The sequence below is a fragment of the Drosophila nasuta genome, chromosome 3 (assembly GCF_023558535.2).
Source record: "Drosophila nasuta strain 15112-1781.00 chromosome 3, ASM2355853v1, whole genome shotgun sequence".
In the NCBI taxonomy this organism is placed as follows: domain Eukaryota; kingdom Metazoa; phylum Arthropoda; class Insecta; order Diptera; family Drosophilidae; genus Drosophila; species Drosophila nasuta.
Genome location: NC_083457.1, coordinates 19514820 through 19542517, shown reverse-complemented (window position 1 = coordinate 19542517; position 27698 = coordinate 19514820). Strand labels below are relative to the sequence as shown.

The following is a 27698-nucleotide window of genomic DNA, read 5'->3' as shown; positions in this document are numbered from 1 at the left end:
AATGTTTCTAATACTTAACAAAATCAAATATATATATTGCCAATAGACGGATGTGTGATCTCTTGTTTTTGTTTTTATCATTTTGTATAACAACACAGAAAATACAAAAATTGCAGATTTTCTAATAATATTATTAATCATTCTTTATGCACGATTTATCGACCGTGCAATCAAATATTTTGATAAGTATTTTTTTCACTTTTGATAATTTTGCCAGTTAAATCATTATTTCTATACTTTACTTTAATGCATTTTCTGCTTACACACATATTTATCATTTGTTTCTGTTGCTTTTAAAAACCATTCTGCCCACTAATACTAACACACATACATTTTACACATCATTACGCTCTTAAATATAATGGATTTCCATTTTTTTTTGTCTCGTGTTTCTATCTTTTTATAGTAAAATTAAATGTCTTGCTTTTAAATATTTAAAAATTATATCTATATATATTTTTGTATGTATAATTTTGTTGTAGATTTATTAGCTTAAAAATTGTTGTATCTTTTGCATACTTTTATTATTTTGTCTTCTTTTTGGGTGTCTTTTTTAACGCTGTTGTTGCTGAAAAGTCTTGCATTGAGTTTTGAAATTGTTGTTGTTGTTGTTGTTGCTTCGGCATGCATAGAATTCGCCTAGCTAGATGCCTAGGTGCTTAAATAGTAAAGTAATCGTTTGTAGTTTAGTGTAATACTCGCAACTTGTGACAGTTTTTTGGTATGAAAGTAGTTCTATTTTTCTTAATTTTTGTTTTCTTTTTTTTCATCGTTTTTTTTTTTATCAATTTTAATATAGAAGATTATAATTGTATTTAATTGTTTTGTAATTAGTATTTAAAGTTTTTGTTTTTGTTGCTTTTGCTTTTGCTAGTTGTTGTTGCTGTCTGTTAGCAGTTGCTCTTGTTGTTGTTATCTGTATCTAATTCGTTATTTTAATTAGTTCAATGGAAGGCAAAACATGTGCTGCAGTAGACTTTTATTATTATTTGCTTGCATTTGATTATTATGATTGTTATTGTTACCATTATGATGATGTTGCTGCTGCTGGTGCTGTTGTTGCTGTTGCTGTGGGTATGGATGATATTGCTGGCCCTGTGGCTGCTGTTGCTGCTGTTGGCGATAATGTTGCTGCTGGCTTATGTTGTTATTGGTATTGGCTGCGCCTCCCCGCGCTATTCAAATGCAAGAGACTTAGATCATCAGCCACGGAATCATAATCACTGGAATCCTCACCATAGAGCTGCAAGCAAATTGAATTTTAAATATAATTTTTACTTTTAATGTACTACTGTGGGTGAAGTAAGGTAGGTAAAGTCAATTTGTTGTAAAATTGAAAATTTGTATTTTTTCTACAAAAACAATTTCATCCCTTTTAAAATAATCACCCTCCCGATAAAATACCAACTTTTTTTCAAATCCTCGAAACATGCTAAATAAGTCCTTTTCGATATTGCCATCAGAACCTTTTTCGATTCAGCTTTTATATTCTCATTCGACTTAAAACAAGTTCCTTAAAGTCAATTCTTCAGTTTTGGGGATAGCCAGAAGTTACACGGAGCCAAATCAATAAAATACGGAAGTTGCGGAACGACATGAGTCGAATTTTTGGCGAAATGGTCACAAAGAATGAATGCACAAATTGAGCGCTTTCGGTACTAAAAGAGATTTGAATTTTCGTTGGCCCAAAACCATTCAAAATGGTTTTCACACATCCTATTGATATTCCAATTATATCAGTAAGGTCTCTAACAACGATTTTTGACACCTAATTCCTTCACTTCCTTGACGTCGATGGTTATCTGTTGACGTCGATGGTTGTGCGGAGCACTTCACGCCTTCAACACGTTCCCGAGCCTCTTTGAAGTCTTTGTATCACTTATTTCTGGGACATAGTAGAATCATCAAAAGCCTTCCGCAACATTCTCAATCTTTCCGCAGCCTAAATTTCAGTCTGCTAACAAAATTTGTTGACACTTCTTTGCTCAATCACCCATTATAAAAATTGTTAATTTGTCAGTCTTGGTCTTTTGGTAAACATAAATATTATATATTACTTAAATTAACATGAAATTTCGCACAGATGTCATTGACAGTCCTGCCAACTCAAGAAAAAAAGAACTAACTTGAAATGTTAAGCCTGCCAAATTTAAATTTAACTCTACTCTTCACGTTTTACCCACAGTAGTATATATTTACTTACACGCATATTATACGGATGCAAGTCACATGTCTCGTGGTGTCAGACGCAATCCTCCAGTGACATTAGCAAGGGATTTACATACTCAAAGCCCTCGAATTCCGATTGATCGATGTTGTCAATGACATGACTGTGATAGAGAGAAGAATTTCATTAGTAATTATCATTTCAATGAGTTTATCAACCTGTTGAGAATTAAAGAGAAAGAACAAAATTGACATAAGAGAAAGAACTTACTCATCATCGGGTGTCAGCTGCACCGGTTCACCGGTAAACTCGATCGGGAAATTAGCCAGATCGCGATCTGAGTCTAAGCGTGGCTTAAATGGTGGCGAAACCTGTTTGCGTTCGAGCTGCATGAGGTTGAAATTGGATGTGCAGGCGTGTTTTTGAATGTTTTTGTATCGTATTGTAAGGTGTGTTGTGTATATTTCAATTCGATGCAGGATATATGCAAAGATAGTAAAAATAAAATGGTTATAGCTAAACCAAATACTGCCAGCCAATTTAGCCAAAAAAAAACATAAATAGCAATTTCAAGAGGCTGTGGACACACAATTAAAATGCATGTTGTGTGTATTGATGATAATGATGATAGAAATAGAAAAGAGCGAGCTGTGTTTCGAAAGGTAATAAACGGAGGGGTTCAGGTGGCTGAAGGGGGGTCAACAATGTGGCTGAAGTACGAACATTACCTGCTGCTGTTAGTCTGTCTTCTAATTCACTTTTATTATATATTATTTTAAGGGGACACTTTTTCTTTTTTAGAGGGGATTTGTCTCATGCTTGTCGTTGTAGTACAATTAGAACAAAATAACCAAAAGCTAAAATTCGTTTTTGTTTTTCGTTTTCATTGACACAAAACTTACGGATCATCTGGCGTTAATTCAGCCGGTTCTCTGGTAAATTGATCGTCAAAGTTTGTTGTCATATAGGGATCGCCAGGATCCAGGGTTGGTATATAAGGCGGTTGTACCTCTTTTTGTGCAATCTTTGCATACACAAAAACACACAAGTTTATACAATATCAAATGGTAAAAGATAGCAGAGCAACATCGATAAGAAATACATAAGATAATTCATTATTTAAGAGCAAACATCAAGTAAAATATAAAACAATTGAAAGCGCTGAACTTTGAATACCATTTTTCATATTTAACATTGAAATCAAGGCAGTAATATGAGTTGGATTAATTTATATAGAATGCCAATTAATCAAAATAAAATAAAGAAATTAAATTTTGAAGAAGCGCATTAAGAGGAGTTTATAAATTAGATCCTGTCGACAAAACTTATCAACTAACACTTTCTCTTTTCACTAGCTGAATGAATATAAGAGCTGTGCTATATATAGATTGGATTACTACAAATAGTATTATCATCATCATTATTATCAACAAACACACGCACACACACGGATATCGTTGGCCTGGCACTTACCATCTCCCAGTCGATGACTTTGAAGAACGGATGATTCACAATATCCATGAAGGCGGACTCACGATGGCAGCCCAAACGATCAGCGGGATTCTTGTTGAGGAAACCTTTCAATACCGAAGCAGCCTTAACGCTCAGCGAACGCGGTATGCGTATAGTCTTCTCCAAAATCACTTGGAACAGATAATCTTCAGTGTTCTACAGTAAATAAGGAAAGCCATTAAAGATAATACTCTAGAAAGATGTTTAATTACTTACCTGATCTGGATTTTCAGAGGCGCCGGCAATGTCGAATGGACTGCGTCCAGCTAACATCTCGTAGAGCAGGACACCCAATGCCCACCAATCCACGGAGAAGCCATAATCTTCGCCGCGGAGAATCTCGGGTGCAATGTAGTTGGGAGTACCGCAGAATGTGGAGGTTGTGTCACCCGGCCGAATGCCCTCCTTGCACATGCCGTAATCGGTGAGCTTGATGTGCCCCTCATGATCGAGCAGCACATTGTCGAGCTTCAGATCCCGATAGATGATGCCCTTCTCGTGCAAGAAGTTCAGCGCCAAACTGATCTCAGCGGCATAGAAGCGAGCATGTTCCTCGGGCAGGCGGCGTTGCCGTTGCATGTGATACATCAAATCGCCGCCACGCACAAACTCAATGACGAAGAACAAGCGCGAAGGGGTTTGGAAGCACGAATGCAAACCGACCAGGAACGGATGATTCGAGGCCGTCTCAAACACATGCTTCTCTGTCTGCACCCAGTCAATGTCCTCGTCATCGGTGACCAGCGCCTTCTTGATCACCTTCATCGCATAGATGCGACGCGTACGTCGCAGCTCCACCATCAGCACCTTCGCATAGCTGCCGCGTCCAATGACGCGTATTAACTCAAAGTCGTTCAATGAATACTGGCGCTGTGTGGCCGGCTCCAGGGAATCCTCGGGAGGTGGCGGCACCACAATGTGCGCATGTTCGTGCGTGTCGTACGCCTCGCTGGTGCCGCCCACTGCCTCGTAGGGTAACGGTGGCAACGGCACCGGCATCGGATCGCTGGCCTCCTCGGCTCGCTCCTTGACCAGCGGCTCTGGCTGATCCGTGCAGTGCTTCTGCACTAGCTTATGACACTTTTTGTGCACCAGCAGCTTGCACTGTATGCACTTGAAACCCTGTCGTCCCAGACCCCAGATCCGATCCTGGCAATAGGCACAGAAAGCGCGCTGCAATAAGATAGAGGAAAGAGTATTAATAGTTGCATAGTTTCATAAAAATAATTTAGAAAGTCATAGTAAAGTGGGATGTGAATGCAACCAATATTTTAATCAAAATTCTCTCTACCATTAAGCTCAATGCGTCATAAGAACCCTTTTAATTTGTTCATTTTTCAATCAAATTCAAGTGACGTCACCGAAGTACATTTTTATCTACGTAAAAAAGCGCCATACGCAAAAAATGTTTTATTCAAATATAATTGCTTTTTCATTCTATTGAGACTTTGAAAAAAATTTAAAGAATCTTCATAAAATTACTAATATATTGTATCATGTATACTGTCATTATATCGACTGAGTTGCAGCCAACAAATATCTGCAAAATTCTTTTTTAATAAATAAGATTTTATAAAATTTTGATTCTAAAGACTGGTATACCATTAAAAGTATACTGGAATTGTACAAATAAAAGATATACTTTTTCTTGCGAAAAGTATAAAAATATACCTTAGAATATGGCTTCGCATAAACTGTGGCTTGGAAAGCGTTAATCTGACTTTATAGCAGGAATAAAATACCACTTGCAGGATATTTAATATAGTAAAGGAATCAGGAATCTTTAAGATTATACAAAATTGTTATTGTATGTTTCAACATTCGATTTAATGTACATATTTGTATTAAATGCACTCGGAAATTAATTTTTTTAAAAATGTTTAATTTAATATTATTAAAGTTGTTTTTCTAAAAGTATATTTCCTCAAGGTACATAATTTTATATATCTAAATTTAAGAAATATGAATACCTCAATTATATTTACACACTTAGCGTAACTTTTTGCTAAATTTACTCTATATTCCGTTCATTAAACTAACAAAATCATTTGACAACGCTTTTCGCAACACTTTGTTTGACTGCCCCAATTCCACTGTGCAATGTATCTAACATATATGTATCTAACAGATACCATGTGTACACATGTTTTGCTACTTACGCGATTGAAACGCTTTGCCTGGAAAATGTGTCCATTGACGCGATACAATTTTCGCCAGCGACGCGCTCCTCTTCTGTAGATGCTGCCTAAAGGGACAGAGACAAAGATGCAGAAGTTGGATTAATTATGTTGAGCAAAAGGCAAAGGCAGCTACTTACGATCTTCGCCATCGCAGGACAAACCGGGCGCTTGAGGAACATTCGGAAATACTGTAAATATAAAATGAATAAAGACGCATTAATAGAGAATATCAATATGAATGTCGTATATAGCGGGGAATTGATTTTAGATTCAATTTACTGTCATGCTTACGGCCAGTTGGTTTGCCCATGGCGAGGCCTGGCCTTATCAATTTAATTGCCAAGCAATGTGATTTTGGTGCTGTATATTGTATTTTTGTGTGTTATATTTTACTTATAAACGGATTTCTGCCCAGCCACATTTGCCGTGGATTCTTGTTGTGTTTGTTATGTGTGGCTTGTTAACATGTCAAAACCAACTCGATGACTGAGACTGCGGCCCACGAATGAAAGGCGTTCGAGTCTTATCTCTGCAGCGTGGCCACGCACCACATACAAAACACAAACGCAGAGAGCACAAACAAAGAGAGGGAGAGAGAGCTGCGTTATTTGAGCAGTTTTTCCAAGTAATTGCCAGAGTTAATTAAGTTTTCCGGGTAGACCCAAGAGACAATCAACAATCGACGCGATACACAAGAGCAGAGCAGAGAAGAGAACAGAAGTCAGTCAGTGTCTGTCTCAATTGAGCTCAATTGTTCACATCAAGAGTTTTCGATGTTTTAGCTATCACTCATATTCAATTAGTTGGCCAACTGTCCAGAGTTCATCATTTGACTCTCGGCAAGGCCAATCAATAGCAAAAGTCTGGTTACACTGACGTGGTCATGCCTTGCATTGACCTAGAAATCCCCCGATTCTATTATCAGCAACTATTGACTACTTGCATATCTCTCATAGGTTGGCATTTATCTACACAAAGATACAGATACACACGCACACAAACAGAGTTGAGCTGTTACTTTGCCTTTCTTATCAGCGGCATTGTGATAGGGATGACAAAATTTGTTTGGTTTGTGTTATATGCAAGATATTTGCTGTTGTTGTGGTAGTAGAGCTACTCATACCTATACTAAGTGAAGATAACAAAGTAAATTTATATAGACTGGATAGAAATATTGGGAAATATAAGTCAAGTGTTAGCCTTATGCAGTCGGTTAGTCATTGAACCGGACTACTGTTCAACAGGTGTTAAGGTCGCATGGATGTTTGTGTGGCACGTAAGTGATAGATTCGTTGTACAATTGTGATGAATAATACAATTCATATTGAAATAGGAAACAGTTAGATCGCATTACTTTGCTGTTTAATCAAGTTATTGATATGCTATAAAGATAACCAATACAACAACAATTAAAGGTCGTCTAAAAAGTGAGTGTAACACACTTTTGATCACCCACTTATTATTCATATTTGTAATTGATTTACTATCAAACTAATTGTGACACTTGATTGACTCAGAAATATCTTCACGCTGATTTCACGCCCTTAAATGGACAATCGGACTATTGACACTTTAAGTGGCCCAGCCCCCTAAGATCGATACTAACACGAGGCGCCTCCACTCATAAAGCTGGCTGTTTGAGTGCTGTAAATTTGCGCCGCCTCACAGAAGCCGCTCCAGATGATCATCGTTTTCTTTTTAAGTTTTTGTTTTTGTGGCAAGTTCAACGCGGGTCAGCAGACGGCAGACAAACAAATGAGCAATTTGTATTGCTTTCAATTAGAAATACTTATGTTCAAGTATCACAAATTATAATTTCTTGTTTTGCGTTGCGTTGCGTTTCGTTGATATTTTTGTTGGGCTTCAGCACGCGCGAGGCGTCGTCACCGCGCGGGTTTCAACTGCGAACTGACGGCCAACAAAATGCGAACCGAAGAACAGAAGAAATCAAAAGGCAAAGGCAAACGCAAAAAACACAACACAACACAAAAGCAAAAGAAACAAAAATCAACAGCCTCAAGTGGCTATTGAATTGTCACAAGAATTGAACGACGAGTGTAAACCTAATTGGGAGCAAGTGAGAGCGCAACGAATACCACAAACGATAAGATCAGGGATGGAAATTAGTTAAAAAGAAACTAAAAGAAAAGAAAACACTCACAAAAGAAGCGAAATAAAAGCAATCAAAGGTTCTTTATAGAACACTAAATACATCAACAATATACAATATTGTTTAAGACATAAATCTCTATTAAGTTTAAGTTTTAACCAACATCATCATCACAAATACTAAAATTCAAATAAAGGTAAAGAATAACATTATAACTAAATAGAAAAAGAATATTTTTTTTAATTTTTAACACTTTTAATAAACCACTTTTCATATTTGAATAAAACGATAATATTTATATTCATATTTCACTGAGAAAATAATTTAAAAATAAAATATTATATTTTCCAATACATTTGAATGAATATTAAACAAATAGTAGTCCTTAATATGTATATTATAATAAGTTAATTTGTTAAATTAAAGTAAAGATCCTTGCCTGCATTAACAACATAAAATATATAATGTTCATTCAAAAAGTTCTTACGAACTAGTTCATATGCCCTCTCTTGACTAATCCTTGTAAATCATACATGAATCCTTAGACTTTAATAATAATCTGTTAGCTTTCAGTAATATGTATAGATAAATTGTTATGATTATTGCATGAATACTTTTACACAACATTAAATATAAAGCATTCATTCATACGTCAAGCTTTACTTAAATAAATTGCTTGAATTTAGTTAAACAACATATGAATAAATATTCCTACACTTTTGTGAATAAATTCATGTGATCACTGATGACTGGTTCTTGTGAATTGCAATTGAATTCCTAATAATAATCTGTTCACTTTCAATAATAAACATAAAGATTAATATATATTCCTCCACTCTTGTGAAGTGGTTCACGTGTGCACTGGTAACTGGCTTATGAAAATCTTGAATCTGTTGGTTTTCAGAAAAATATACATTGATAAATTGTAAAGATGTTTGAAAGAATATTTTTAAGCAACAAAACATATATAAATAATTGTTCCTCCGTTAAACGCACTCAAATAGCTCTTGCAAACTGGATCATTTGAGCACTGGTAACTGGTTCATGCAAATCACAAATGAATTCTTAAATGTTCACTTTCATTAATAAACATACAGTACTTAAATAAATTGTCTGAATTTGCTTAAACATCTTACGAATATATATTCGTACGCTCTAGCGAACTAGTTCACGTGAGCATTGGGTTCAGGGTTCTTGTGAATTGCAAATTAATTCTTAATACTAAATTGTTAAATGAATTGCCTAAATTTGGTTAATCAATATATATGGTAAATATATTATATAATATATTCCCACACTCTAGCGAGATGGTTCAGGGTTCAGCAATGGTTCAGGTTTCATGCAAATCATAAATGAATTCTTAATAATATTCGTTTCACTTTCAATAATAAACATGTTTATATGAATTGCCTGATAAATATATATTCCTACACTCTTGCGAACTAGTTCACGTGAGCACTGGTTCAGGGTTCATGTGAATCACAAATGAGTACACCCGCAGCGCACTTGTGGTCAAGAAGCGCCCACTCGAAATTACCTGTTGCGTAGGCCGGCTCAATCTCCTCCTCCGACTGTAGCTGATGCTGTGACGACATCTGATGTTGTTGTTGCTGCTGTTGTTGTTGTTGCTGTTGCTGCTGCGTCACGCCCATGGGCACTGTGGGAATGGGCACGGGTATGGGCAAGCGTTCATAGTGAATGCATTCGTGATGATATTGCTGATGATGATGCCCGTGGCCATTGTGAATGGTGCCCAGGACACTGCTGCGTCCGCCAATGCTGCCACCAGCGATGCTACCGCCGCCTCCGCAGCCATTGAGGCCGCTGCCAGCGCTGCCGCTGTGATGGCCATGATGATAGTCCATGAGCATGCCCGGACCGCCAACAGCGACGCTGCCACCACCACCACCACCGCCACCGCCTCCTCCGCTGCTGCCACCTCCAGAGTCGTCGGTGGTGGTGGTGTTGTGGCAACGACTGGAGCAGCGACCCAGGGAGCCGCTGCCGGTGCTGTGATGGCCCAGACTGCCCATATGGCCGGGATGACCCATGACCAGCATGCCTCCCATTATGGAGCCACCGCAGCCCTGGCTGGAATCGGAGCCAGAGTCGTGGCCGGTGCAGACGGCACCAGCCGATCCTGGCCTGCTGAGCGTTGCATGCGGTGGCGTCACTGATGCTGTTGTCTGCATATAATGATGCGTATACGGATGCGGATGCGGCACATCGTAATCACCCGTGTCTATGTGGCTCGCCGACATCATTCCAATGCTTCCAGTGCTCCCAGTGCCCACTCCAACGCCCACTCCGACGCCAACTCCCACGCCTCCCTGCAGGCAGCCAAGTGAACCATGCGCGCTGCCATGATGACTGTGACTATGATGGCTGCCATGAGCGCTGCCACTCCGGCTGTGAAGGGAGACGCCTCTGGTCAGCGTGTTGTTCGCCGACTGTATGGAACTGACCACAGCGCCGCGGCACATGATGTCCGACAGCTGGTTGGCCTGGATATCAAAGTACTTCGACTGCCAGACGGAAGAGCAAGTGTCAGTATTAGAGAGCTAATCCTTTGGCGAGCTGTGCATGACTTATAACAATCCTTTTTTTTTCAAACTGCAATTTCACATTCACTTTAATCGAGCTTTTTGGGAATGATGTTAAACTCAACTTCTACTTTAGTTAAAGCAAAAATGTATTTTTGTTAAACTTAATTTTGCACCTTAAGAACTATTTAAAAGAATTTGTAATAAATCTACAACAATTTATCAGCTTCGTTAACTAAATACTATATTGAACTTTAAGAAACCCTATTTTGAAAGAACTAGAAAAAGTTTAACACACTAAACTGGCAAAGTTTAAAACACCGTTATTCACTGTCCTTATTGCTTTTTGTCTTCGTTCTTGTTTTTTTTCTAGTTCTGGGAAGTCCAAAAATGAAGTTTGTTGCGTTTGCAATAGATGTCAGAGCTTTTGTTAGTTGCTGCTGTCGTTTTTAGTTAAACAAATTGGCAGCTTAACCAAAATAATTATTTTTGGGAAAAACGAGACTTCAAAACATTTTTTGTTTTAATATTTTAAAACATTTAAAACATTACTATCATATTGCTATTAGCCTCAAGAAGTCAAAACCAAAAAAACCTTTCGTCAGATTTTTATTGCTATTATAAGGTCCAAGGTTTTTTATCTTATAAATCTCAATCGGTACTAAAGCAAAAATTTGTCCACAACATAAAGAAAACAGAAAAGGAATGTAAAATTAATATTATAAAAAAAAATGAGCACAAGAGTGCTCATTGAGTGGAATTCATTAAAAGGTACAGTTTATTCCTCTTAAACCAAGTACTGAATTTTCAAGAACTGTATTTCAAATAAGTTGTTAGAATGAAATTAAGCAAAAGTTCTTAATTGTCAAACTAATTATTGAAGTTTAAGAACTCTATGAAAGATGTTGGGCGAGTAATAAATTTAATGCAAAAATGCATAAGCAAAGTATTGTATTTTTAAGAACACTTTCTGTCTCAAAAAAGTTGAACAAAGCATCTTTGTTAAACACTTTCAAGAAGTTGAAAAAGTTTAATTGAAATTCATTTAAATCTTGTTAAACGAATTATTGAATTTTAAGAACACTTTTCATACCTATTTCAAAGAAGTCGAGCATTAAAGAAAAAATGCATTCTTATAGAACTAAATATTACATTTTGAAGAACTCTATTTAAAAGTCACACAATTGAATAACTTTCAGTCCAATTAATTTAATGACAAAACGAGCAACTTTTAAAGAAATGCATTTAGTTTAAGAGCAAATGTAAAAACAAAACAATTCTTCTTTAAAGAAGTTGTACAAGTTAAAGTGTAATTATTTTCCTACAAAATTCCCCTTTTTTTTAGTTTTTGTCATACTATTGAGATGGCATGAAAAAAAAATAAACTTTCAGCTAATGAAATTGCAACTAAACTTTAGATAAACTTATGAAAATGTTCTCTAGTTCAATGTTGGAAGTATTTGAAAATTCGTCTTGGCAAAATATGCCATATAGGTTTCATTGCTGCTCATACTTCCTGTTAATTATATTACTTTTCCGATTTCCTGTCACAGTTTGAAATACTATTTTTTTAAGACAACACCTCAGACTTTTGCATATTTTCATAACATTAATTATTTTTTAATTATTGATTTATATTTATAAATAAATATTTACGCATATAATTATAAAATATGCAGAGACCGTAATCTTCAAAAGTTTTATTTTAAAAATGATTGATGATAATATTAATAAATATATATCGATTTTTATCATAAATGATCAATTAATTTTGAGTAATTTTATCTAGCATAACGTTGGCATTATCTTTTTATAATATGTCGATTCAAAGTGATTGATTTTTTTATATGGAAATATCAATTTAATCGTTACGTAAATTTTATTTATCTTTTTCCTCTTTCACTTGATAGAAACGAAACTACGTCTCATCAAAATTCAACTATTATAATCCTTGAAAATATGCTAAATCCAAGGTCTAAGAATACTTTTGCTATTACTTCAATTAATCATCATTCCCATTTGCTAAACTATTCAATATCTTTACTCAATTAAAATTAAAATTCGTAGAACCTTTGCTAAATTCACGAAACATTTTAGGTTGGGCTTAAGTCGTGCACAGCTCTGGGGAGTCCCTGATCTATGTAGTACCGTGTTCAGTACCTGCGGACTGTCCAGCTGATCCAGCGATTGCCGCCTGGCCGCATAGTCCAGATGCGTGAGCAGCTGCTGTGCGGCCGGGCAATTCTTGTTCGAGTGCTGATGCAGATGCTGTTGCGAGGACGTGAGCAGCGGCGGCGGCGGCGGCGTTATCGAGCCACACGGCGACCCCGGACACGGACTCGAGCACCGGGACCGACATGTGGGACTGTAGCAGAGAGTGCCGCCGCCTCCTTGTTGATTCGCCGATGGTGTGCTGGGGCAGGTCTGTGACTGCTGCGACTGTTGTTGCTGTTGTTGCTGCTGTTGTTGCTGTTGTTGCTGCTGTTGGGGAAGGCAAGGTGGTGGCTGCTCCTCCTCTTCTTCCTGCTGCACCAGATTCACTGGCAGCGGGGTGCACTGCGTCAAGCGGCGCGGTGAACGTCCACGATCCACAGTTGTGGCGGACCAATAGCCCCAGGCCATATTTCAGTTTCTCTTTTTAGTGTTGTTGTTGTTGCTGCTTTTGGTTTTGCTTTTGTTGTTACTGTTTTAGTTTTTGAGCGCGACGCGTTGCAGATTCGGTTTGGTTGCGTTTATTTTGCACTTGACTCTTGCTGTTGCTGGCTGCGATTAATTGCCGCAAATTTGCATAAACTGGCAATGTCAACAAGCGGCACAAAGTAATGCACACACTATGAAAACTTTATGCCAAATTGCACAGTGGGACAAACGTGGGCGCGAACTTGTTCCACACATAAATCGATAGTTTTAAATCTACAAAAATGTTTAGAACTTTTTATTTAGTAAATTGTTTTTTTTTTACTTTATGTTGGGAGAACCAGTTTAATGTCACCTCGAGACAAATCACAAATATTGTGGAAAACAAACATTAAGAGAACTTTAGCAAAGAAATGGCTAATAAATACCAAGTTTTTCATGATATGGGCACACTTTTCAAAAGAAAAGTTATCTTAGTATTCGATGCATACAAATTTCATCAATTTAGCTATAATGAAATATAGCAAATTAAAACAAGATTTTTAGATTTAAAGCATCTCCAGGAATATTCACATAATATCATTAAAAGAAATTTCAAAAATGTGACATCCTACAAAACAGCTGGAAAATATGAAGCTCCAAATGTTCGAAGGGAACAACCTTCAAAGAAACTCAATCATCGTAATCATAATCATCGTCAACTTCAATTTGAAGCCTGAAAAGAATAACCGTCATTTGAGTAAATCTCTTATATCTGAAGAGAACAATTCGCACCTCAATATTGATAGCTTTTCAGACTTTATTGAACTCAACGCAGTCATCACTGGTTTAGCCCCTTCAACTGTCTTTAAACTTGAAAGCCATCACCAATAAATAAAACGAGAAAAAGCGTCAAAATTTTCAGATTAACTTTCCGGAGCATTATGCCACTTGTCAACCACAGCTGCCCCACTGTGCAGCCTCAAGTGCAAATTGTGTGGCACATGATAGCACAAAAAAAAAGGGCAGAATTAAACCGGGACAAGGCCCAGGCTCAGAGCCAGCAGCTGTGCCATCGCTGTTGCTATTGCACTTGCTCTTCTATTTGCAGTTTCTGTGTTGTTGTTGCTGCTGCAGTTCCAGTTGTAGTTACAGTTGAACAGGCAACGCCGCGGGCCGCCTAAAACTATGCAATGCAAAAGTTTTCAAAGCCAAGCGACAGCAGCGCCCCCTGGCGTGCAGAATTCTATAGTTTAAAATGATTGATTAAAAACTGCAGGCGATGGAATTGCAAGGCAAGGCAAGGCAATGTAAGGGAGAAGCTTGGGGCGTGGTCGGGATGTGGGAGTCATGCAGCAGACGCTGGCGCCGCCGCTGAAACCACACCTAAAAAAAAAATATAAATTGTGTAATAATGGGCAAGAGCGAATGCGAGATAACGAAAGAGCGGTGCAAAGAGGGGGGAACAATGCAAGCGAAACAGCTGACAACTCTGTTCAGAAGCGCACCCACACAGAGCAACCCACACAGCGACACACACACACACAGACACTAACATGCTCATCGCGATGTTGGGACAATCACAAACAATTGAACCCAAGTCAAACGAGCGCACAAGTTGCTGCAAATTGACAAAGGCGTGAAAGCTCAAGAAGCTAGAGCGGGAAAGAGAGAGCGAGCATAAGCGCGTACAAAAGAGACGGCCGAAGAAGAGAGAGCGCAAGCGAGAGCAAATGCTGCGCAAGGGAAATTGTTCTCACAGGGCAGCCGAAAGTGTGCAACCCTCCCAGCTCCCAGCGCAGTGCAGTCAAGTGTAAATAGAAAATTTCTTCAAGTGTATTGGTAGGTCACATCGAAACTGCTTGACGCTTGCGACATTGTTGTCGCTGTCGTTGTCGTTGTCCTTGTTGTGGTTGTTGTTGTTGTAGTTTGTTGTTGAGACAATTGAAATTAAGTACTCTACTTTCATGCATAATTCGCATGATTAACGAGGCAAAGAGCGAGAGGCAAGCTGCAAGCAGTGTAGTGGCATCCACTTGAGAGTGCTTGCCATCACTCGATGCCTTCTTTTTGTGCTGATGATGCAGTCTGTCCAGATCCCCTTCTCATCCCCCTTGCCCAACCCTTGGGGGTTGCACCGCACACCCCTTAGGAGGCAACATCGTTTGCTAAATATAAACACACCACATTGGCCTGGCATTGTTTGGATACTGCAATTGGAGCATGAATATTGGTTGGGTTCCGTTGGGGTTTGGCTTGCCAGCCCTGACAAGTTGGTTAGTTGCACAGCATCAACATTGTCCCCGCCCCCCTGACTCCCACTCTTCTGCATTGCCCCAAGTGACAGTGAGCGGTAAATCAATCAGTGGCTAACCCCAGAGATGCTTTGACTTTGTGATAAGCTTGAAATTTGCATATTATTTACTATATGTGTGTCTATCCAATTCAGTTTATTGCGAAATGAGAACACATCAAACTGCACTTAGCCAACGAGCTGCCTTAATAGATTCGACTTTAGCCCAGTTGTTGACTTTTAATGCAATTTATGTTTATTTCCAAATTCATAAAACTCTTAGTTTGGTTTATTTGCCAAAAAAAAAATATATATATATTAATGCACTCATATCCAAAAATATATCATAATCCAATTGCTAGATTTCCGTTTTAATTTTATTTATGTATGTGCACATTCGTACTTTATATGCTAGCCAAATTAATGCTTGACTTGAAATACTGTAATTGCACTTAGCTTGCCCATTTCCGAGTCTGCAGAATGCTAAAAGTTGCCAGACCAAGGCTGACATCTGCCAACTAACTTTGAGAAATGGCAAGTGCATTGGGCATTAAAGATTTCTACAACTTAAGGCAGTCAACTTTTAAGTGCTTTATGATTTACACAGGCGACAGATGAGAAGAAAGCAAATAACAAATGATCAATTTACCACAATTCTGTTACCTATTGAATATACCGATATTAACCTAAATATTTAAAGTTATTTGTAGACTGACTTACTGAACTAGCAAACTGAATATATCACTCAATAAGTTGTGTGTTCTGAGTAAGAAAAAGATATTTTAGGATTTAATTAATCAATATAATCTTTTTAAAGAACATTGCAATTACTCTTAATCTTTTCTTATTTTCCAATATATATAGAATATATCAGCAATTAAATCTTCTCTTGAGCACAATTGATTTGATTGACAATCTGGTATATTTTGTATTCTATAGTATTTTGTGAATGCAGTATAATATCAATATACCGAATATAACATACGCTATATAATGCAGTATTATATTTATATAATAATTTGGTATATTAGAACAACGTTTATATAAGCAATTTAATCTTCTCTTGAGCAGAATTGATTTTGTTGATATTCTGATATATTTTGTATTCTTTAGTATCTTAAGAATGCAGTATATCAATATACCGAATATGGCATATTTTTCTATGTATTAATTTGGTATATTATTGACGTTTATATCAGCAATTTAATCTACTCTTGAGCTGAACTGATTTGGTTAACAATTTGATATCTTTGTATTCTATAGTATATTGTGAATGCAGTAAAATATCAATTTACCTAATATTACTTATGATATATTGCAGTATATTCTTAAGTATATTAATTTTGTATATAAGAACGATGTTCATACCAGTAATTTAATCTTCTCTTCAGCGGAATTGATTTGATTGGCAATCTGATATATTTTTGATATTCTATGACATGTTGTGAAGTCAGTAGTTAATCAATATACCAAATATTGCTTTTGGTATATTGCAGTATTTTCTTTTAAATATAATTTACTTAAACTTTAACGATAATACAGCTATCGCGCTGCTTTACTTCTATCGATTATTAGTGGGTATTGTATAGTCGAGTGTGCTCGACTCTATCTTTCTTAGAAGCGGAAAAGGCTTTCAATCTTTTTTAATTTTTTCAGGAAATATACATTAAAGTTAGAATACAAAGTTTTAGTGTTTTATGTTGATGTGTTTATATGTAACAATACGATATATTTTTTAGTATTTTATATAATATTTTTACAAAAACGTAAGTCCTATTAGGGATTTGCTATTTTCGAAAAATTATATATTTCGTCAGAATATGACGCATACTTAATGTATTTACCTATTCTAGATCTTTTCGTTGTTCAGAAATATCAAGAATATCGAATATATCAAATGAAATTTGTATGTATTTTTACCAGGAAAATATCATCTTTGGGAATTCAATATAATATTCGGTATTCATGTTGCTTAAAAATAATGAAACCTTTTTATAGGCTCAAGACCATAATTAAACTGAGTTTGCACTAGAGAATGAAGCTCTAAACTGGATTCAATTAATTGAAGTTCAAGTTGAAATGAACTTAATAAAACTTGTGAATATAAAATGTAATTCACAAAAGAAGCATAACCTCCAGCTATTGATGGAATTATTTACAATTGCATTAGACGCCAGCAGCAGCATTAAATTATTAAAGATTTGTAATCACATTATCGTACTTAACAAATCGTATTAAACTTCGATATCAAAAGCAGAATTAGATTGCATATCGAAAGGGGAAAGGGTCAGAAATAATATGTTGCACAGCGAGTGCAGTAATGAAAACCGTTTCATTATTAGCTCAAAATGTTGACAGTAATACAAAGATAATCATTGTGTGCGTTACGCATACGCACCGTTCGCCGTTCGTCGTATCATTAGTAATGTGAGTATGTGTGAAATGTTATCGAGTAATTGGCGAGTACGCGTAATCATGCTGTTTAGAATTATTGTTGTTTGACGACTGATTGATTAGCTGAGTTCAGTTTAGTTCAGTCGTATCGAAATTGTATTGTGCAAACAATACATTTACTGAATAATGGGCTCATTATGAGCGAACGAGAGTGAACCGCCATTGAAGGCAAGAAATTTGATTTAATACGATAATTCATGGTTGGCAGGCAGCGTCGCATTGTTTGTCCCCGTCCATTGTGGGCACAGCGATTAAAAGCCAACCCCGGGCAATGTATTAATTCATTCTTGCTACGAGTACTTTAGAGATTGGCAAATCAAGAGCGCTTAAGTATCTGCAAACAATGGACTTACATCAGAGTCGACTCGAGACGGGTTGTCTTCTGTGTTGGTTATCAGGACACGCCCCAGCAAAAGCCCCACTCAAGTTCCATGCGATAATAACGATAAATAAAACAACAAGGCAATGGACAAGTTAAAGCCGTGTTCAGCATCCACTCGCTCTCTCTTCTCTTCTCTTTGGCGATAGTTAAACAACGAAATTTGCCTGCGAATGACGTCAGAGGCGTTGTTGAAACGCCAAGGACCGTAAAATGCTATTTCCGCCCCCGTCTGCCCCTCTCGGAGGTTGAGGAGGCCACCTGCGTCCGATATTTCGACGCCTTCGCATAAAACGGAACCACTTCACACTGTAAAATTTTACGCGTTGCAAGAAAGAAAGTAAGAAAAGTGAAGGACAGAGAGAGAGAGAGAGGGAACGGTAGAAGAAAACACGAAAAGAAAAACAATTTAGCCCAAAGAGCAGAGAGCAGCTTTAGCTGAACGGCTGAAGAAGGCTATTCAGAAGCTGGCCATGCATGCAAAACGAGCCAGAAATGTACGTCATGTGCATACTTAACTAACGCTCACTGTGTGTCCTGCTAAACGAGGAGGAGGAGGAGGCGAAAGAAGAGGAGCAGGAGCAAGGGAAGAGCAGAGCAGAGGAGTGAACTAACAATAATTTCATTAAGCCCAATGGCATCATTAAAATATGCCAAACAATCATAATGTGCCAGAGTCTCCAAGGGGCGTGGAACTCAACTTCGAACACAAATTCAGAATTCAGAATTCGGTCGGCCCCAAAAAGTATGCTATGCAAAAAGCGAAATACGAAATGTAAATGTGTTGATTTGCGCTCACACACAACAAAAAGGGAAGCCAAGAACCAAGAATGAATCGCATAAAGTTTAAATGACGGCGCATTTGTAGGCGACAGCTTGGCTTCAACAAATTTGTCGAATGTGGGCCTTTTGATTTTTCGGGCATGTCCTTTAGGACCTTCAAGACGGACGAAGCGGGGGTCGAAGCGAAGCACAAAAGAGAGCGAGAGCGATTTACTTGCCCTGCAGCATCAAGACGACAAACACACACACACTGAATATGTGTGTGTGTGGTCCAGTAACAAATATTTAGGCGTCGCTTTTTTGGGGACTTTAATGCAGCCGGGCAAAGGCGAAGGCAAAGGCGTCATCAGCGCTTGATGAAGTGCAAATGCCTGCTAGGGTCAAGTTTAGGGACGAAGAGGGGAAGAGAGGAAAACACACACACAGAGAAAAAACATGTATGTTTTTTGCCACCCTGTCTATGTGTGTGTTTGCATGTCAGTCTGGGCACAGCAGCCAAAAAAAGAAAAGAAAAGCATGCAAGTCGCAAAAAAAAGAAAAAAAAAGAAAATGAAACGAATCAGCGAAGCAAATGAAAATCAATGATTCGATTTTGGTTCGACTCGACTTCGTTGTTCGCCGTTCGACATGAAGCGGATTCGGCGTAACCAACAAATTTGATTATGTGACAAATGTAAAACATGACAGTTGCCTTGCGGGTAAAGCGAACAAATTGAACATCGACAGTCGACAGTCGACAATTTAAATTGGACAAAAAAAACACACACTTGAAACTTGACTTTAACTTCAACTTGATGTTTGAGTCGAAATTTACAAAGTTACCTTTCGACTCAAATATCAAACGAAAACATCAAATGAGTTTTTCATAACTTTATGCTTTAGTGCACCTCTAAAGCCTAAAGTCTCTATAGAAAAAGTTCCTCCCACCGCAGCAGCATCATCAGTGTGAAGGGTCTTAAAGCCAAAAGTGTAAAGCCGCTCAAAGGTAGGCACATAAATATATTTATGAGAATCCCAATCTCAATTACTCTATTCAGATGGTTTGTCCAGGGGGGCAATTGATTTTTTTTTCTCCACTTTTTTTTTTGGGTATGTTTTATAAATGGAGTTGCGATTTACGATTTACAATATACCAAAAGAAAAATGGTTGACAACACTTTTGCTATGATTTGCATCCGCCTTTGTGTTGACAAATTGGCAACGTTTTTAGTTAATTTCACTCAATTACGAATTATAATATGTATTACACATAAACATATATAATTTATATATGCGGGTTTTACGTGTGTGTATATTTTTGGCGAGTGCGCGACGCGACGACGTTAGCAACAGCAGGAGAAGAAAAAGGCGAAGCTTTTCCTCTTGTTTTTTTCTTCTTTTTTTTCACTGTTTCACTGTTTCAGTGTTTTTCTTCTTAAATATATATATGTGTGTGTGTGTGTGCGTGTGTGTGTTTTTCACGTTTTATTTGTTCCGCACGGCACTTCCAGACTGGCGAGCGGCCACGGCGCGAATGTTGCGACAGGACGACGAATGCCGACGCATTCCACACCGAAACTTTAGCTAGCAGGGATATTTTTGCACAGAGAGCCGAACACACTGTATATATATATATACATGTGTGTGTGTGTGTGTGTATGTGTCTGCCCGCTGTTCAATGTCAGGTGACGCAGGCGATGGCAAAGTCAGCAGCAGCAGCCGCAGCACCGGACGCCTTTTAAAGTTCTGCTCCTGCACTTGCGCTCAATTTCATATACTTTGAAACTTTGGCAGCCGCCTTGGAAAACAGCGAATGCGAAACGCCGGCGCAGCATTGCCAACCATTTCGATTCGGTGGTTGAGTAACTCTGATGCTCAGTTGGCAATGCCGCCAACAACTCAGCTGTTTTTTTTGCCCAGGGAAATTTACTCACTCTCGCTCTCTCTCACTCTAAAATTCCACTCAACTTTTGTATCGACCTTATGTGCTTCAAAGCTTATACGCCTGGGTAAAGTTTCGATGTGCATGTGTGCTGGTGTGTGTGTGTGTGTGGGGGCAGCGTTGCCATATTGCAGGCGCATAAATTATAACGACAGGCAGCGAGATAAAGAGAGAGCGCAAAGGGGCAAAGGCGTGTGCTTCATTGTTAGCCGGAGATGAAACCGGAAGGTGGAACACAAAACACAAGGCAACCAAAACAACGGCTTATAAAAATGCCAGCCACACACACGCGCGCTTTCGCACACACACACACATGTACACATGGACATTTACTAATCAACACAGCAGCAGCAGCAGCAGCAACAACAACAACAACAACTGTAGCAATAACAATAACTACACAAACAAACATGCAAAGGTAGCAAAAACATCAACAGTCGCGTCGTCGTGTAATGCTTTTAAGGCGCTTGTATGAGTTTTGTGGTTGTCTGCGTGCATGTGTGTGTCTGTGTGCGTGTATGTGTGTGTGGAATAATACGTTACAACAGAGACACGAGCGGAGAGCTAAACCGCACAGAAAATGCTTTTAATACATTTTAAGCCGCATTTTTTCACACGTGGCTACAAAACAACAACAGCCAACAGAATAACAACAACAACAACAACGAAATAGTGGCACTATATTGTGGATAGGGAGTGAACAGAGAACTGAGAACTGAGAACTCTGAACAGAACGGAGCCAGGAAGCAGAGTACCATCCAACAGCATCCTGTAGCATTCAGCTAACAAGCAACTCAAACTTTGCCAAGTGCGAAGCGTTGGTAAAATTATATTTGCCATCGTTTTTGCCATCTACTCTCAACTAACTAACTGCTTGCCACCAAAAAACTACAATGCCACAAAGTCCTTGATATTGCACAACTTTCTAATATTCATTTACTAACCATATAACTTTGAGCATTCTAAAAAAAAAGAAGTCAATTTAGTTATTAGAAGCTTGGCTGGGATTATCGCAGGACTTTTTTTAACAACAATCTTTACAATACAAAATTTTTATCATATTTATTTTATCTAATATGAAATATTATATATCTGCTTGCCACCGAAAAAACTGCAATGCCACAAAATCCTTGATATTGCTCAACTTTTTAATACTTAACCAACCATATAACTCATTAACGCATTCTCAAAAAAAAAAGTCAATTTAGTTATTAGAAAGGAATTATCGAAGGACTCTTTAACGTCAATCTTTATAATACAAAACATCATACCTATTTTATCAAATACTTGGAAATTTTTCAGTTTTCTTCCAATTCAAACATTTACTGGAAAGTTATTTTCAGGACTCTTTTTAAAACAGGACTCTTTTTAACACCAATCTTTACAATACAAAAATTTTATTACATCATACTTATTTTATCTAATATTTATTTAAAAACCTTTCCATTGTCTCCCAATTCAAACATCTACTAGAAAGTTATTTTCTTTCTTGCAATTAGATCGATTCTGAACCTTTCACTTCAAAATTTGGATTTATAGAAATGCTTTTATTATAAAATTAGGAATAAAAAAAAATTTGTAGAATTCTGAGTGCATTTAAAACGCATTCTAATAAATAATAATAGTAACAAACTTTCTAATATTAATTTACCAACCCAATAATTGCAAGCTTACTCAGAAAAAGTTTAGTCTTTAGAAGTTTTGGCTGTGATTTAAATATATTTATTATATTTATATTATTTTTTTAAATGGTATAATTCCCAAATATTTGAAGATCTTTAACACCTTTCAATTATCTCTAATTTCTCATATGTAATGATAAATTATTTTATTTGTCGGAAAAAAAAACGATTCTGTACTCTTCAATAAAGAAATGCGATCTACAGAAACGACCTTAATTTAAAGATTAAAGTAAATTAAATGGAATTATGTGTATACTAAAAAATAAAATTAGTAAATCTCAATATGAATAATACATTATAATATATCATAATATAATAATAAAATTAGAAGTGATTTTTACAATTTTAATTTCATTTTTAATGTTTTATATTATTATTTAATAGAATGTTACTATTTATTTGTTTGTATAAATAATATATAATATAATATAATAATAAAGCTTATTTAATTTTCGATCAAATAAAACGAGTAAATGAAATTAAATAATCATATTATATTATTGTCATTAACTGTATTCAACAAAATATAAAGATTGCCTCCATTAACTTTGGAAGATCCTCATTTTATAGTTATAATTTGTTCACTTCTACCCTTTTACTATAGATATTTCTCACGTGGTAGATTAAGGAACTGAGAGCAGACTTAGTGGTAAACTCTTTTCTAACTTAGTTGCGCTTGTTGCGTGTTTTTTGCAACATTTTCAAATGTTTTTCCTCCGAAAAACGTGTCGTACATTTTGTGTACAACATTATTATGCATACCCAAATGTTGTCTCATTTTGTTGTTTACAGTAATTTATTGTTGTAGTCGAAACATTTTTGGTTTGTTGTTGTTGTTTTCTTGTTTTTTGTTATTTGTTTTTTTTTTTTTGTCATTAGGCAAATTTCGAACATGGTGAACAAACGAAGTGAAAACTTTTTGTGGTAAGCATAATTAAGCACAGACAGTTAACTAAGCAGATAGATGGCGATGTGTGTGTGTGTGTAAGAGAGGCGCATACTTTCAGGCGTGACTGTAATATAAAACAGCCGAAGAAGAAGCCGCACAAAAATTAAATTTGAAAACAAGGCTAACCGGGCTGGCAGCAAACAATTTAATTATAATGAATTATAAACGAAGCCGGCAGCAGCAACGGCAATCGGGTCAAAAAGCGAGCGGATGTAGCGAGAGAGAAAGAACAACAAAATCGAGTAAAAAACAAAAAAAAAATATACTATAAGATAGCTGCTAAGAAGAGAGTAAGATACAAAAACCGTAGTCTGCTTATGGGCGCTTACAGGCAAACATTTAATCTGTAGGCGCGCTTGCATGTGTGTGTGTGTGTGAGTGCGGTTGTGTGTGTGTGTGTGTGTGTGTGTGTACTACACTTATATGTGCGCCAACACGAGTTAATTAATATTTTATGTTATTAACATGGTCGACTGCTGTTTGGATTTGCGCTGCAACCCCGCCCCCCCGAAAACCGAAAGCCAAAAGGCAACAAGAGCCAACAGCGAACGAGGAACGAGGAACGAGAAGCGACAAGCAGCCAAGAGGCATCATCAGCCAGTGGCAAGGTTTATTGGGCTAATAAAGCAACGAGCGTATTGTTTAACCAGGCTCAAATGTGCACAAAATTGCGGTTAAATTGTGCTACAACTGAAAGCCCGGAATGTGACCCATTTCGACACCCGCAAATGAGCACAAACTTTGATAATGAAATTTGTGAAAATGAAAAACTTTACTATAGTTCTGTTTCAACCTAAACTAAAATAGACACACGCCCACACACACACACACACAATTTATTTGCCGTCCAACTGGGCATCATAAAATCGTATAATAATATTTTTAAGAACATCAAATTAATCTCTTTTAACTTAGGAACATAAACTATGTAAGATTAGATTGAGTGAGAGAATTTGGTAAATAAATTAACTTCTTCATCAACTTGTTAACTTTATTTAATGGGCTTAGCTTGCGATTTTATAATGCAGCTTCTAATTTGAAGCAATTAAACTATAGTCGAGTGTGCTCGACTTTATGACACCCGCTACACATTTCGAAAAAAGTAAAACTTTTTAAAATATATCAAATACACTAAAAATGTATTAAGGATCATATTTGGTATATTGCTACAGTACTACATTTAAAATATACCATAGAGTGCAAAATATACCAGATTGTCAGCCATAGCAACTAAGATCCGTATAATGAAAGCATGTTTCCTTATATAAAAGTATTTCTTAAATAACTTCTACAATTTTTATATGATTAAATTAACATTTTCAGGAATCATAAATACTGTAGCTTCAAAATTACACTTGTTATTCCATTTTTTTTCGATTTGCAAGCGTGGAAAAAATTTCAAACAAACTTGATAAACATAACAAATACCGTTGGAAAAAAAGGATATCTCTATCTCTTATAGTCTCTAAGATCTAGGTGTTCATACAGACGGATGGACAGACGAACATGGCTACATCGTCTCCGCTGTTGACGCTGATCACGAATATTTATACTTTATAGGGTCACAGATTTCATACATTTCATGGATACCATTATACATGATATTGTTTTAAAATTTGTTAAAAACTTGTAGTTTTAAGGTAGGAGTAATTGACAAAAGAACTCAAATCTGTTGTGGAACAAGTTGAACCGTGTTAATGTTCAAACACTTCTAAGTAATTATTAAAATTTTTGTATGAGAATTGTTGTCATCAATTTCCAATTAGTCAAAACATTTCTTTCAATAGCAAACTAGAATAAATGTTGAAAAAGAATACCATAAATCAGTATTTTTTCTGATATCCAACTTTCACAGTTCTTCAACATTTACAATATTAATTTTATTTTATCTTATGCTTATACTCAATACAATTTTTTGATGTTTGAGAAGTCGTAGAGAGGTCTCAAATGGGTCTTTAACCCATTTGGCCAAAAAATAGTGTATAAAATTATTTCGCTTTCAGCTTCAAAGACTCTCATATTTCATGACATTGAGCAATTTCCCCCAAGTGACGAACAATTGTCTTTCTTGAGATATACAAAATGTTTATCACATTGCTTTGTAAACATGCAGAAAGGGCACTTGCAGAATAATAAACAATACAATGCATGTCAATAAAAAATAAAAGATAAGACTCACCATGTATAACCAACTGGGAGTCATAATTCATTTCATATAAGCGAATTGCCTCGACCAGTTCCATGTTCGTCGATATGGTGCAAGGATCGTTCTCCTCATCGACCCACTTGATGGTGAAGGGCTGTAAATATTGTTGAAAATTAATATTGAAATGTAGTTCAAATGGATATCGTATTTATCGATAGATGTATCGATCTTTACCTGATCGATGGGAAAGCGACAAATGTTGCGTATCTCATAGCAGAGCTCCTCATACGTAATATTCTTATTGATCGTCGTGATAATGATTTGGCCATTATAGGCAGTCTTCACTGTAATGCAATTCGGCGAGGTGCCCAGCAATGAAGCGGCATTGTTCAAATTGCCAGAGCCGCTGCCATCATTTAATATTTGCGAGGGCATTTTCTGCATTGGGACGGAAACTTGAATAACTCAGATGGTCTTATCACGTTATCAGTTTGTGTTATATGGTTGAATTTAATTGGGAGTGGTTTTAGTATTTGCTTGTGCAACAGGCACAGTAATCACAGAGCTGCAAGACACAAAATAAAACGATAAATCATCAAACGAAAAGAATGTAGATAATTGAATTATTTGATTAAGCCACTATGATTATGTTATGTGTGTTTCTGCCTGCCTATTTATCAATTTCTTATCGGGTTTCGAACATAACATTTCTCTGTTAACATTAACATGACAATGTTATTATGGGATTAGCAATGTTCTTGTATTTCTGTTTGTTTATCAATTTCTTATCGGGTTATGAATTTAACATTTCTCTGTTAACATTAACATGGCTATGTTATGCATCGACAGCTGCGGGATTAGCCATGTTCTTCTTGTCATCTCTCTCTGATTTAAGCACATCTATATCTCTCTTCTTCTCCTCCTGCAAGCTTTCGATATTTAAATCCCGTTTCAGGATGCGCCACGCAGCTGTCAAATTTTGACACTTGCTCTCAATAACGGTCCATTTGGACAATAGCATAAACAGCATGCCACAGGTGTTTGTTATTGTCTCACCCAACACAGATACACGCACCAAATTGTTGGTAACTAACATTTTAAAGGCATGAATCATACCATTATTCGACGAACGGTGAACCGCCCACTGCAAAGCGCATTTGTTAAAGAGGAATTAGAACAGTTTAATTTGAACAACAACACTTTGTGCTTACTTATTGCGCAAGCAACGAACATTTATATCGCTTTAATTAACGCTGTGCATTTGGCCAACCAAAAAGGCAGCAAAGTCTGAGCTACAGCAACAACAACTACAACAACAATAGCAACACTGAGCGAGACTGAAGCGAGAGCCAAGCCAACAAATACCAATGCGTAGCATCGACAACCTGTTTTTTTCTTGTTGCCTTCTTTCTTCTATATGCTCATTTGCATTTTAAATCGGGTCGGCGTTGCCGCTTTTTCTTGAATTTCTATTTGCAGTTTATTTTTTGCAAAGACAATAAACTGTTGATTTACTTAGTCTCACCTCATTATGCTTACTTTTTTCTTTGCTGGTAGTGGTAATTTGTTTAACCAAAAATGCCGCACAATGCAATAGCAACAAGCTCACTCACAATTCACACACACACAGACACACAAAACACAGAAAATATAAATGGAATGCAAACGAATCACGACACGAAGAAAAACACAGTTAATTCGATTTAAATAAAAAGCAATACATATTTTAATTGACGAACTAAGCGCACGCACTTTTATTGTTTTTCGTCGTCAATTTGTTTAAATAATTGTAACATTTTATACAAATGCAACAAGTGTGGCTGTAATTGTGATTACAAAATGCGCAGATTTATACAGAAGCAATGAGCTGGTACTACCTAAATTTCCACCGATTTTGAATATCGATAACAATAATGACAGTCACTGTAAATGGAAAAGATCATTATTTGTTAAATAAATGTGA

At 36.8% G+C, this 27698-nt stretch overlaps 1 protein-coding gene across 8 annotated transcripts; it reads right to left on the bottom strand.

Annotated features, from left to right (window-relative positions):
- Positions 1 to 842: 842 nt before the first annotated feature.
- LOC132792754 (atypical protein kinase C) lies at positions 843 to 27561 on the bottom strand. Of its 8 annotated transcripts, none has more exons than XM_060802214.1 (10): positions 27275 to 27561; positions 25970 to 26300; positions 25769 to 25889; positions 5997 to 6047; positions 5839 to 5924; positions 3896 to 4852; positions 3641 to 3835; positions 3070 to 3191; positions 2204 to 2330; positions 843 to 1243 (listed from the first exon to the last, which is right to left on the bottom strand). In XM_060802214.1, exons 2-9 carry the CDS (start codon positions 26177 to 26179, stop codon positions 2243 to 2245), a joined length of 1830 nt encoding a protein of 609 aa, XP_060658197.1. In that variant the 5' UTR covers positions 26180 to 26300; positions 27275 to 27561; the 3' UTR covers positions 843 to 1243; positions 2204 to 2242. The 8 variants fall into 8 exon arrangements, with proteins under 8 accessions (XP_060658197.1, XP_060658198.1, XP_060658194.1 ...); XM_060802215.1 differs by lacking the exon at positions 3070 to 3191 and adding an exon at positions 2438 to 2553 and having other exon boundaries at positions 27275 to 27557; XM_060802211.1 differs by lacking the exons at positions 25769 to 25889; positions 25970 to 26300; positions 27275 to 27561 and adding exons at positions 9507 to 10494; positions 12661 to 13415.
- Positions 27562 to 27698: the final 137 nt, after the last annotated feature.